This window comes from Microsporum canis, genomic scaffold, assembly GCF_000151145.1.
Source record: "Microsporum canis CBS 113480 supercont1.2 genomic scaffold, whole genome shotgun sequence".
Taxonomy (NCBI): Eukaryota; Fungi; Ascomycota; class Eurotiomycetes; order Onygenales; family Arthrodermataceae; genus Microsporum; species Microsporum canis.
Window position 1 is genome coordinate 551,740 of NW_003299168.1, and position 11,655 is coordinate 563,394.

An 11,655-nucleotide genomic window follows, 5' to 3' on the forward strand; every position below is an offset into this window, starting at 1 on the left:
ATTACATGCCTGCCATGACGCCACAGAATACCAGTTCATCGTCTATGTACGTCTTCGAAGGCGACCTCCATACACATCGAGATACACCAACCTACCTACACTTCCATCCCCGATACAGTCGATATCTTTGGCCTTAGGGCGCTCCAAATCCCATCTTTTTTCTCGGTTCGCCATTATAAAAATCCCACACGCTCTATTCCCAACCAAAGTCATTACCGGAATCTTCATCCGAGTCCGAGTTTGACGGGCCTCGCTTTGGGTTGTACATAAACGACCCAGCCTTTCCGGCCGCCCGCTCGAACCTGTGGATACGCATTGCCTTGCCTACTTGGCCGCTTGGAACCCTTCGGCAACGGTACATGACGCTCGTCATCTACTTGTCCATCCTGGCTTTATAAAGTATGTCGAACTTGTCTCAATCATTGTGACGGCAATGACTTGGAATATAGAACTTTGCCATGCTGGCTACAAGGATTCCTTACCATGTCATACTTCTAGCTATCTATATATACACTCAATCCATCTCTAAAAGGAATTCACCCCTGGATGATTTTTGAATTCCATGCTGTATGGTAGATGGATCTACAGCTTTGATGCCGCGTGAAAGATGTAGGTAAGTCGTAAGTCTAGCAGGTTAACCAAGAGCAAGATAACTACCCGAAAGGCAAATAAGGAGACCTAGACATCCGCAAAGATCCAGGTGAAATGCGAAGTCGTGGATACTGGGAAACAGTGTCGGATATTCTCCATATCCTCGGAATTTAGGTGCCGGTCTACCTCCGTGGAAGCCTACCTAGGTAGCTAATGAACAGCGTTGATGCAAAATATGATTAAATATAAAAATAAAGAGCGGATAATACCTCTTCACTAAGATAAAGTACAAAGCTCCGTAGATAGGTAGAGGAGCACTCTGAGCTTGGTTCCTCCTCAATATACTCTTCATGCCTGGAAAAGGATTCCTTGAATTGCTCTCGATGCTTTTATATCCATGAAAAGTAACCACTGGCAGTGTAAACTTCAGGTTTTGGAGGGAATTCCCATGGTAGGCATATAGAGTAGACAAAACCGACTTTGGGACATTAAACGATACAATTCGAAGTCAACAAATACCTTTTATGAACGATTCTACGGGTCTGGCAATAATATCCTTGTCAGTTGGGCTTCTGGTTCATATTTCAAATGAGATGTTAGGTACGAGACCAGTAAAGCGTTCTATGAATTCTCGAGAGCTATCGGTTACCAGGACGAGGTGCTGAAGTCTTCCAATTGGCACACTTGGGCCCTGGCCAGACGAAGGATAGATGGTAACCACAGCCTTCTCAAGGTAGGAGTCTCGCTCGAATCCAAGGTCAGAGAAGGCTGGCCATGCATCAAATCGTTGAGCCCAGGCTCTGGATGGATGTGCTCTTTTCAATTGCATGTGCCACCTTATGGCCTTGATGTCTTCCACCGAAGCGCAGCGAGAGGACCTTGGAAGGGCTTGCTATGCATTCCCCATGGAAACCCGGAGCTCTTGATCCGTTATTGCCGTTAACTGGGAGGAGTTGCTCTAACCACTGGGACCGCGAGGAGTTTGGCCCTGGTCTATAGCTCGGAATGCTATCAATAATGAACGTTTTGAAGGCAGGGATGCATACATACCCAAGGCATCCATGCATACTCCGTGTAAGCCCATAAACAAGAAGCGAAGAAAAAAAAAAAAGATCTCAGATCTCTTATTGAAAACTGCCTTACCTATTCTAAATCACACAGGGGCACAAAGTCGAGGAATATCATGGACATAAGATGGATTTAAAGGGTACAAATCAAGCACTGTCGAGGAAGAAGAAGGGAAAAGGCATTAAAAAGGGTTCTCGATCCTTTTTATGGAATGGAAGGGAAGTAAAGTAGTGTAAGTTGAAGGGACTTGCAAGATTGTACAAATGAATCAAAATGGGGAGAGAGAGACATGGCATTAAAAAAAGAGAAGAAAAAAGGGTCAAAAAAATTATCGAGACCACCCCTGATGTTGCGCCGTGAAGAAATGAAGAAAAGAAGCAAAACGAACCCATTAATCAACAAGTCAGACCAAAGCGGGTATCAGATCCATCAAGTACTTCAGACAAGCATGGAACTAGTAGGAAGATATCAGAGAAGACGTATCTCCCTTTCCCTCCTCTTATTCCCTTATCATAAGTAAAACGAAAAAAAACCAGCAAACTAAACCAAACACACAATGTAAGTGAGGCATTTTTTTGGTAGGCGGGTAGATAGTGTATGGTTAGAGTAGAATGAGGTAATTTGATGGTGCGATTCCTGTTTCGCCGGTGGACTTCTTCGCCTGCCACCATCGGCCGCTGACGTCAGACACCTCCAGGATCTCATGTTTGGTGAAACTGATCTCGTTCGCATCGTCTGGGTTGGCTTCGTACGAATAGATCGCCTTTGCACGGTAAGGGTACTCTGTTGGCTGGCCAATCTCAGCCGTGTCGCCGCCTACCGTGCTCGCGTTCGTCTGCAGGCCGACCATGGGCTGGATACCTGTTGAGCTGGCGGTCGTGGCGTTGTAGCCGGCCATGGGCGAGGATTCGAAGCCGCTCAATGGGGCGGATGAGTAGAGGTGTGGCTGGTGAGCGGATGAGACTGTGGTTTCGGGACGAGGAGTGTAGCTGTGTGAGATTGGCTTGCTGCTTCGGTAGCTTGGCTGTTCCTTGTGAGGGGCGAAGGAGTCGATGTAGGTTCTTGGCCGCGACTGAGGGGTTGAGCCAAAGTAGAAGATCCAGACGATCTATCAAGTTGTTAGCAGGGCAATGGCACACCTTACTTTCAGCGTGAGACTGGGACGTACGTCTGTCATGGCAAGGAGGATAAGACCGGCACCGCCAGATTGTCTGGCGCCTTCTTTGCTAGTGACCAGTCCGTCAATGGTGAAGGTGGTGCAGACCAGGCCAGCAGCAGCGTATCCAACAATCTACAACCGTCAGTATGTCGATCAATACTTTTTAGGATAATGGAGAGAACCTACCGCGGTGCTGTAGACGTGACCGGTATTCGACCCCATCACAGCCGTAATTCCAACCACGATACAGAACTGGTACGCAACAGACCACCAGAAGAAGTTTGGAATGGCTTCTTTGGTCTGGGCGATGATGCAGGACACAACGGTAATAATCCAGGCAAGCTATCGAAAAGTACGTCAGCCATCATTTCCATTCAGCCCAAAGGTAGCTCAATAAATAAAAAAACAGGGAAGAGACGTACTATCGCTATCGAAACGGTCGCCAACGCAAACGGGTCGCCAACCAAGTTGCTCATCTGAAAGCGCGCCATTGTATCGTACCGGTTGCAGAGAGGTCAAGGTAGCGCCAGACACAGCTCTATGACACAGCAAAATCGACTGGATATGAGACCATCCAAGATCGCATACAGCGGAAGCCGTAGCAAGTGGATGTAGATGTATATAATTCTGTGCGTGCACGCCGTACGGTCCCTTTTACCAGAGCGAGGCTTGGTAGTGTTCCTGCGGGCGCTGGTTGCGTGGTGAAGTGTTGGACGTGGCCGCAGCAGTCTCAGCCGGTTCAAGAGCCAGAGATCAAGATCGAAGTCGACTGCTCAACGAGTGAATTGGTTGTATATCTGGTGTAGATGGATAGATTGTATATGTATGTAGATCTTCCCGGCACGGCTAGGAGGGCGAAAGTAGTCGTCAGCACCTGGCTGGTAAGACGGAGAATAAAAGAGGGGGAAGACGGACAGACAGAGGTTGCCAGAACGAACGCAAGTGATAATAAAAGCGAGAGTGAAGGCGCCGAAGAGAGAAGAAGAAGCGGAAGAAGAAGAAGACGAACGGCGAGACGAAGAAGACGAAGATGAAGATAGAAAAAAGCGACTTTCAGGAGGAGAAAAAGAGAGAGAAAAAGAAAAAAAAAATCTTACTTAAGCAAATAACATCAACGCTTTTTTAATTTTTTTATTAATAGCATAAAATATAACATGAATATATTAAGATGAATAAAGTAGAGATTGATAGATTGAAATTCATATTGAATTAAACCGTCTCCTTCGGCTGTTTCTGTCCTACGCCACTTTCTGTCCTCCTCGTCTCGTATGTGGTGAGTCTTTGTTTCGCGCGCCCGCCAAGTTGGGCCCTGAACTAGCCCTGCAGCAGGAAGAAGAAGAGGCTCGATGGCTTGCTGGCCGGTGGAGTTGGGGCAGTTTCAGGCCAGCGCGCTGGACGATCGATGACCAGCCGGCGGGTGTCATGTTTTAGGACGATGAACAAGTTCTGGCTCCGTCCGCCAATCGATCGCAGGGGCTCGCTGGCTTCTGAGGAAGAAAGATGGCCAGGCCAACCCCTGAAGCATGTGGGAGGAAACATCGGAAGAGGGAAAAGTTGGACGGAGAGATGGGATCCATGTTTGCCGCTGGCGTCGACTGGCTCCACGAGTTCTGTCGTGCGTCCTCCGTGTTTCACCTTGCTTTAGTGACGGCAGTGTTGAAGGCCGTTTGAAGGCCGTTTGATGGCGATGGTTTGATTGTTGAATGTTTGAGATGCTGGAAAGAATGGTCTCTTGACGCTGTGTCTGTGTGCATTCTTCAAACATAAAAAGTCCCTGGTTCCTTGTCCGGAAGCATACCGCTTATTCAACCGTCTATCCATGGACGGGAAGGCCGGGGGGGGACGGGGGGGGGAGTACACAACAAGTCATCCCGGGTAAACAGCTACTACTCCCTCTCTCTCGCCCTCTCCTCCCGCCTCACTCCCCTCTCGACCATCTTCAGACGCTCCTCCCACTCCCCCCAGACCTCTCCGCCCCCGACTACTCCAACCTCTATCCAACGCTTCATCAACAGTGAGCTCTGGATCCTTAGCTCAGCGACCTCTTCTGCCTGGCGTCTCTGCGTCTCCAGACACCGGTCCAGTCGTGGCTGGAGCTCGACCAGGGCCGTCGACGCGCTGGCCGGCGGGACAGGGAGGTCCTGTAGCGAGCTAAGTCGGGATGCGGTCTCGGGAAAAGCAGTGGCGTACGAGAGCACTATGGACGCCAGGGTGCTTGGTGTCAGTGTCGCGGGCGGTGTGTGTGTAGGCACAGACTGGAACAGGTCGGGGAACCGGGAGTCTACACCTTTGGTTAGATATTGACTATAACAAGTAGAGATGACGATGCGTACATAGCTTCAGCACGTCCTGGACGGCTGGTACTCGCGCAGAGAGGCGTTTGAGGCCATGTTCCAGCTCAGCTAGGCGGGCAGAGACCGTATCTCGAACCGAAGCTGGAGGCTCAGAGAGCTGCTCTGGCTCGCTGGCCCAGTTCGTCTGGCCTGTAAGCAGGAATTCGACGCGTCGCAGGCGAGTCTCCAGCAGCTCGATGGTGTCTGCGGCCGTGTTGATCGTGTATTCCGTCTCCATCTTGAACGCTCTAATTACTTTGTCGAGTGTTTGATGTTTTTTGTTTTCATCTTACTTGAAGCTGCTTTTTTTTTTTTTTGAAGCCACAAGTTAAAGCCGAACCTTAACCTAATTAGGCAATCTATAGATCTACAGTAAAAGATATTAAGCAGTAGAAGTAGAAGTAGGGTCTATGATTATTAACAACTACAGAAGTAATAGACATTATGCCGCTGGAGCTGGTCTAGTCTCTACGTCGATATGCATGTGGTCCTCGTCACTCTCCTCCTTGATCTGGTCCATCGATCCAGCCTGTACGCCAGCACCAGCTCGCTGTCGAGGGGCTGTCGGCGGAGGGACGATACCGACACTATGCTGCCCTGCGCGTTCCTGCATCTCTTGACCTTTGAACTCTTGTTCCTCGCCGTCACCTGGCGCCGCTGGTTGGGCGGGACCGGGCTCTTCCATAAGAACGTCGCCCTGCTCAGTAGCAGAGTAGGCAGCGTCCGCCTTTCCCTCAGCATTCGCCTTCTCTTCAAGTTCGGCTGTGAACTCTGCAAGTTCTTGCTCGAACAGTTCGTTGTCTTTGTCTATGAAATTCTGTAGCACCAGTTAGCGTCGACAACCAATTCTGGACGGGAGTCATGGCTGATACTTACCTTCAATGGCTCAGGGAGATCCCCAGCCTCGAAGTTCATGGCCTCTTCGTTGGCATATACTAGAAGAATATTGGAAGACTCTTCCTTTGCAGCACGAAGCACTTCAATCTCCCGCACCGGACGTGCCGTGTACCCAATGATATCCACGTTATTAGCCACAGTAGCTCGAGATACTACCACTTTGCCATCTGTCTGAGCAGATGTAGACAACTCTGCTTGAGTAGTCGGTTTCAGAGTCGCAGACCCAGAGCTAACTTTTGCATCATCGACTGAAAAGCTGACTCGCCACCACTGCCATCCATCTGACACTGGTGTATCGGGAGCATCATCCGTCATCAGGCCCATGTCTGGCTTTCGGGGCTTCAATACGTAGAAGATATGTGGCTCCGTGCACACGCCGCGGAGAGTATACTTGTGCCTTGGTGACTCCTCTGCAGAGGAAGCCTGGCCAGTAAAACAATTGGAAAGCTGCCGCAGACTCTCAATAGCCTGTGTCTTTCTTTCCTCCAGTTCTAAGATATTATCGCATATCAATACTCTATACACCCTTTGGATAGCCGGAGTTGAACATACCTTTTATCTTATGGGTAATCTGCTCTGTCAATTTTTTCAACTGGTCAACAAGACTAGCTACGTCTTCTTCCGTGGTTGGGGAAGAGCCCTCAGCCTGGTATGGGCCATTCAACGCAACCTGTGAACCAGCAACGACATTCTCCACGATTGTATCAATCGACACACTACCCTTTTTGGCTAGGAATCGATCAACCATCGCTCCCAGCCTCTCCAGCTCAATGTCAACGACAATACGGCGTTTTCTAAGCTCTGCAGCAAACTCTTTGCAGTGTTTCATGTACCGATCAGGGTACCAAACAGCGGGAATCTTCAAGTCTACACGGCTGCCGCCGTTATTGGTTATGCGCATTGTGAAAACTGGCGCAATTTCCTCTAGCCATACGTCGTCAAGGTCTTTGCCGGGCATATCACACCATATATGTCCATCCAGGAGATCGTATAGCGTCCGCCCCGAAGTCCTATCGATGGTAAGGTCCAGCAATGAGAATGGCTCATTTACACATTCGTCCTCTGAAACAGACTGTTTAACACCTCTCGAGTAAAATGTTTTCTGCGGCAGCTCTCCATTTTCAGGGGGTGATATATCTTCCCATATTTTGAAAAAGCTGGCTATTCGGTCTTCGGGTCTCCAACATTTTAGAGGAACTAGGCCAGACAGTACATCTGCACTTCCAAAAGCTCGTTTGGAGCCGTCTAATAAAGCCATTAACCGCTGTGTTTCATGGACAGCCTCTTCGAGCGGTGTCTCTGCCTGCTCTATTGCGTTCAAGGTAGGCTGCCCATTCCACCACTGGCTGTCATTACCATAGTCTGGTATCACCCTATCCCTCCAAAGAAGTTCCTCCCTGGCTATGGGGATTGAGTGGAGAATAGTTAAAAAGGAAGGAAAATGATCCGCCTCCGCACCAGGCCGGAGAAAGACAGGCGTATCGTCTATCCTCTTTCGAAGTTCTGGATCCGGGTCGATGGATATTTCCCTAGAGGTAGAATTGTGTAGTGTCAATGCCCATAATTGTGTGTCATAGTGATCCCTATTTGCAGGACCAAACTTCGCTTCCTCGGTGGTGACCACACCCGATTCCTGGTCTCCGATGGGCAAATTATGTCCAAGTGACGCGGCCATCGCATGCTGCATCTCGTGCTCTTCACGTTGTGCCAACGTGAAGCCATCGGTATTGATACTGTCCGCTGTTCCCACCCTGTGTAAGCGCAAAGCCACGGCAACAAGACAAGTAATAGAAGCTCACAATAACCTGGGGTTCCCAACATATTCGCTGTCTGAGTCGTAGACTCTACGCTTTTCTTCTCACGGATTCCGACTCGCGAGGGCGGGCGAGATGGCGCTCCATAACCGGTAATATCTATACAGTCGATATCAAACGATCCTCGAACAAGTCAGAAAAAATATGGACTCTAGTTGGGGGCGAATAAGTGTCCATTATAGCTTTGATCGCTGGTCAAGGTCGGTACATGCTTACTATGAGACACTGAGCCTTGGTAGTCGCGAGAACCGGTGTTCGTTATAATTTCCTGGACCTGTTGATGTCAGACAACGTGCTCTGGTGCGCGAGTTCAAGAGCTTGAGAAACGGGTATCTGCTCACTGGTAGTAAAGGATCGTCAGGATTCTCAAAGTAGGCATTGATAGCTCTGTTAGAGTCGCCGTTATTATGCTGTGATGCGTAGAAGAGAGCTGTTAGCAGGCCGTATATCGAGCTGGGGGGGGCCAATGATGGAGGGGATCTTGCTGTTGAGCTAGACAAACCTGGAGAAAGGCAACTGCCCGTTCCTTTGAGGCGCTCGTGAACGAGACGAAGGCTTCAATCGCCTCGTCAGATATCTCCGGTACCATGTTCTGTCTCGCAGACTGTTTGCTCGTTTGTGATGGTGAGCTGTTGAAGTTGATGGAGTTCAAAAACAGACAAAACCCCAAGTTTATAGATCGCTAAGTCACGGGGAAGCCTGCATTCGTCATCTTCAACTCGCAACCTCAACTATGATGATGCGTTATTATTCTATGATTTATTATTATCAAAATAGATGATACGTCCAAGGAAACACTACTCTTCTGGCTCTGATGGCTATCAATAGCTGCTTAGAGTGGTCTATATCAAGCAGATATCCACTTGTATCCAGTCATGGCTTCATCCTACTATGCAGCTAGACAGCCTCATCTCTGCTACTTCTCGTCCGTAGCAGACATTATCTAGCTAAGATGCTAAAGTTTCAATTGAAGAAACAGTCAAGTCTACTACCCTTTGTCATTCATCCTTGGATGTAGTGTTAGCTGGATATTTCTAGCGAACAACTCTCCAAGGCTTTCACATGAGACTTTGTGGCAATTATTATCACATTTTACAACAAGACTCTAACCAACGACTTTTACTAGGGCGTTTCAGTTTATTAAATCCTAGGTTAGAGGCAAGGTGTCAGAACTACCAGCCAAAGACGGCCGGGAGACGCCGAATATTCTCCGCCTTCGATGAAAAGAGTGTTTGAAGATACGCCTATACTGTCGTCAAAATCAGGAGGCCGACGGCGGGTTGTGGGATTTGTGTTGACAGAGGCCGGCTCTCCAAGAGGAAGATGATCAACGACCAGCCTGAAGATACTGTGATCTCACTAGCCTTGGGCTTTCTCGACGATTGATGTGCTGTACAGTGAATGTAGCCCCTTCATGCACAACCTCGAGTCCTTATGCACCCTTTCCTAGATTTGCGTCCACCATGAAGGAGGCCTGGGAAAGGCCAGTACCTTGGAAGATTTCGAGGAATGGAGGCAGATGGAAACTTGTTCGTGTGCGGAAGGCAGAGTGATTTTCTTATCAACAACTTCTTCACCCATACAGAACTAAGGACCCAATCTATGGAATATTATACTGCAATAACCAACAGAGGAATACATTACATCTCATATATTTTATAGCCTTTAATTGTCCCAAGGTAAAGAGCAGAGACTTTTCGGCTATCGGCAGTGATCGCCGAATTTTCCCCTTAGCTAGGCTCGACTTAAATATTGGGTCTTCCAGGGACTCCCCGCAAGTATTTTCGGGTATAAATCTAGGTCATTCCCTTACATAGTATATGGGGTAGAAGATATTGACTTCTATATCTATATTCATTCCTTTCTGTTAGTGTTCTGCGTGAACGTGGAATTCATTCTTTCTTGGGTTGAATTGTTCCTTGCATAAGTTATTATTTCAATATTCCCAGCGGTTATGCGGGGAACAGCGATTTCACGGCAGCTCTCCAGACGCATCGCAAGCCTACCAACGGCAAGGTGGAAGTATCGAAGCTTAGCTGGAGTGTTGCAGTGTCGCAAGGCGTCCGGTCTGAGCTATGCTCGAGGACCGTCTGAGGTCGGTGGTCTTGAAATCTTTCGTTTTCTTCTGATTCACGAGCTGCCAGCTAACAAGTCTGGCGCAGCCTCCATTATTCGAGCAGACGGTCGGCGACTATTTTGCGAACACAGTGAAGAAATATGGAGATAGAACTGCGTTAGTCTTCCACTAGGCGTCGTCGTCTGGTATAACTTGTTTGGCAAGGGAGTGATCTAACATTTTGGAACCGGATAGTGTTATCTCGAGACATCAGGGCCAGCGAGTCACTTATGAAGAACTGGATAGGAAGAGCAACTCCCTGGCCCGTGGACTGGTATCTACCGGCGTCAAAAAGGGTGACAGAGTAGCCGTGTCGTTGGGAAATGGGATGGAATATGCGATTGTGAGGGATACGGTAAATGAATCACGAAGGCTTCAAGCTGACCATATCTTTTGATAGACAACATATGCGCTGTTTAAACTAGGAGCAGTCTTGGTAGGTATACTGTCTCTTAATCTTTTATAGACATCGAGACAGCTAATTGATTGCCGTGGCTAGGTTCCTCTAAATCCATCCTTCAACTTCAACCAGGTCGTGTCCGCCCTCAGCCATCTAGATGCCTCTCATTTGATTATCAGTACGGAAGTGAACCTACCTCGACGGGACCCTCAATCGAACATCCCTTTACTTCAGCAGATTGTCCCAGATCTCCAGTCCGTTAAGTTTGAATCTCCCGTCAGCTCTCTCAAACAGATCATACTGGTCCGGAACGATGACGGAAGAGTTGATACGTCCGACTTGAAATGCATTACGCCGTATACTTCGATATATACCGAACTCTCGCAGGATATGAAGCCTTTGGCCGACCAGGGACTCTCTCCTACCGATATTGTGAACATCCAATTCACATCTGGGACGACATCAATGCCCAAGGCCGCCTGTTTGAGCCATCGATCGATCCTGAACAATGGAGTGCAGATTGGCGACCGAATGCTGCTCACGCATAAGGATATTGTATGTTGTCCTCCGCCGCTCTTCCACTGCTTTGGCTGCGTGCTAGGGTTCATGGCCACAGCCACTCACGGATCAGCCATTGTATTCCCTGCTGAATCTTTCAACGCGATTGCAACGTTGAAAGCAGTGCAGGAAGAGAAGTGCACAGCACTATACGGCGTACCGACGATGTTCATTGAGGAGCTTGACCTCATTGCAGACGGTGTAGTACCTTACGAGGGATTCGAACATCTACGCACAGGCATTGCGGCTGGTAGCAGCGTACCGTCAGAACTAATGAAAAAACTACACAAGACACTTAACCTGACAGAGCTTACGATATGCTACGGTATGACAGAGACGAGTCCGGTCTCCACGATGACTGCAACCGACGACCCGATCGAAAAGCGGCTGAACACCGTAGGTAAGTTACTGCCACATGTCGAAGCGAAGGTGGTCAATCCCCAGGACTATAGCAAAACACTCCCCCTGGGCGAGAGAGGCGAGTTGGCTGTCAGCGGATATCATGTCATGAAGGGGTACTGGGGTGCACCCGAAAAAACCGCTGCTGTCATGGTGCCAGACTCGGAAGGAAAAGTTTGGATGCATGTGAGCAGTCCCTCTTCAGCTCGATCCTTTTTTTTGGGTATTCATGGCTTTTCTAACGTTTTGTCCACAAGACCGGTGATGAAGCATCGATGTCTGCCGACGGCTATATTACAATAACTGGACGTATCAAGGAT

The 11,655-nt window shown here is 48.7% G+C and overlaps 4 protein-coding genes across 4 annotated transcripts in view; 1 reads left to right on the top strand and 3 right to left on the bottom strand.

Annotated features, from left to right (window-relative positions):
• Positions 1-2,260: 2,260 nt before the first annotated feature.
• Positions 2,261-3,309, bottom strand: MCYG_01636 (osmosensor protein; the record flags this gene model as incomplete). The annotated part of the gene is made up of 4 exons (XM_002848656.1): positions 2,261-2,767; positions 2,828-2,950; positions 3,005-3,160; positions 3,241-3,309. The coding sequence occupies 4 exons, from the start codon at positions 3,307-3,309 to the stop codon at positions 2,261-2,263; spliced, it is 855 nt and encodes a 284-aa protein (XP_002848702.1).
• A 1,395-nt stretch (positions 3,310-4,704) lies between these two features.
• MCYG_01637 (conserved hypothetical protein) lies at positions 4,705-5,389 on the bottom strand (the record flags this gene model as incomplete). Its single annotated transcript, XM_002848657.1, has 2 exons — positions 4,705-5,099; positions 5,152-5,389. The coding sequence occupies 2 exons, from the start codon at positions 5,387-5,389 to the stop codon at positions 4,705-4,707; spliced, it is 633 nt and encodes a 210-aa protein (XP_002848703.1).
• A 204-nt stretch (positions 5,390-5,593) lies between these two features.
• On the bottom strand, positions 5,594-8,451 carry MCYG_01638 (ubiquitin interaction domain-containing protein; the record flags this gene model as incomplete). The annotated part of the gene is made up of 7 exons (XM_002848658.1): positions 5,594-5,968; positions 6,028-6,539; positions 6,601-7,788; positions 7,848-7,985; positions 8,079-8,136; positions 8,204-8,272; positions 8,365-8,451. 7 exons carry the CDS (start codon positions 8,449-8,451, stop codon positions 5,594-5,596), a joined length of 2,427 nt encoding a protein of 808 aa, XP_002848704.1.
• Positions 8,452-10,079: 1,628 nt separating this feature from the next.
• Positions 10,080-11,655, top strand: part of MCYG_01639 (4-coumarate-CoA ligase-like 6) — a gene marked incomplete at both ends in the record, with an annotated part of 2,531 nt that continues 955 nt past the window's right edge. The window contains 4 exons of the mRNA XM_002848659.1: positions 10,080-10,095; positions 10,215-10,282; positions 10,379-10,414; positions 10,511-11,521. Coding sequence (XP_002848705.1) covers positions 10,080-10,095; positions 10,215-10,282; positions 10,379-10,414; positions 10,511-11,521 — 1,131 coding nt within the window. The remainder of the gene's footprint in view (positions 10,096-10,214; positions 10,283-10,378; positions 10,415-10,510; positions 11,522-11,655) is intronic.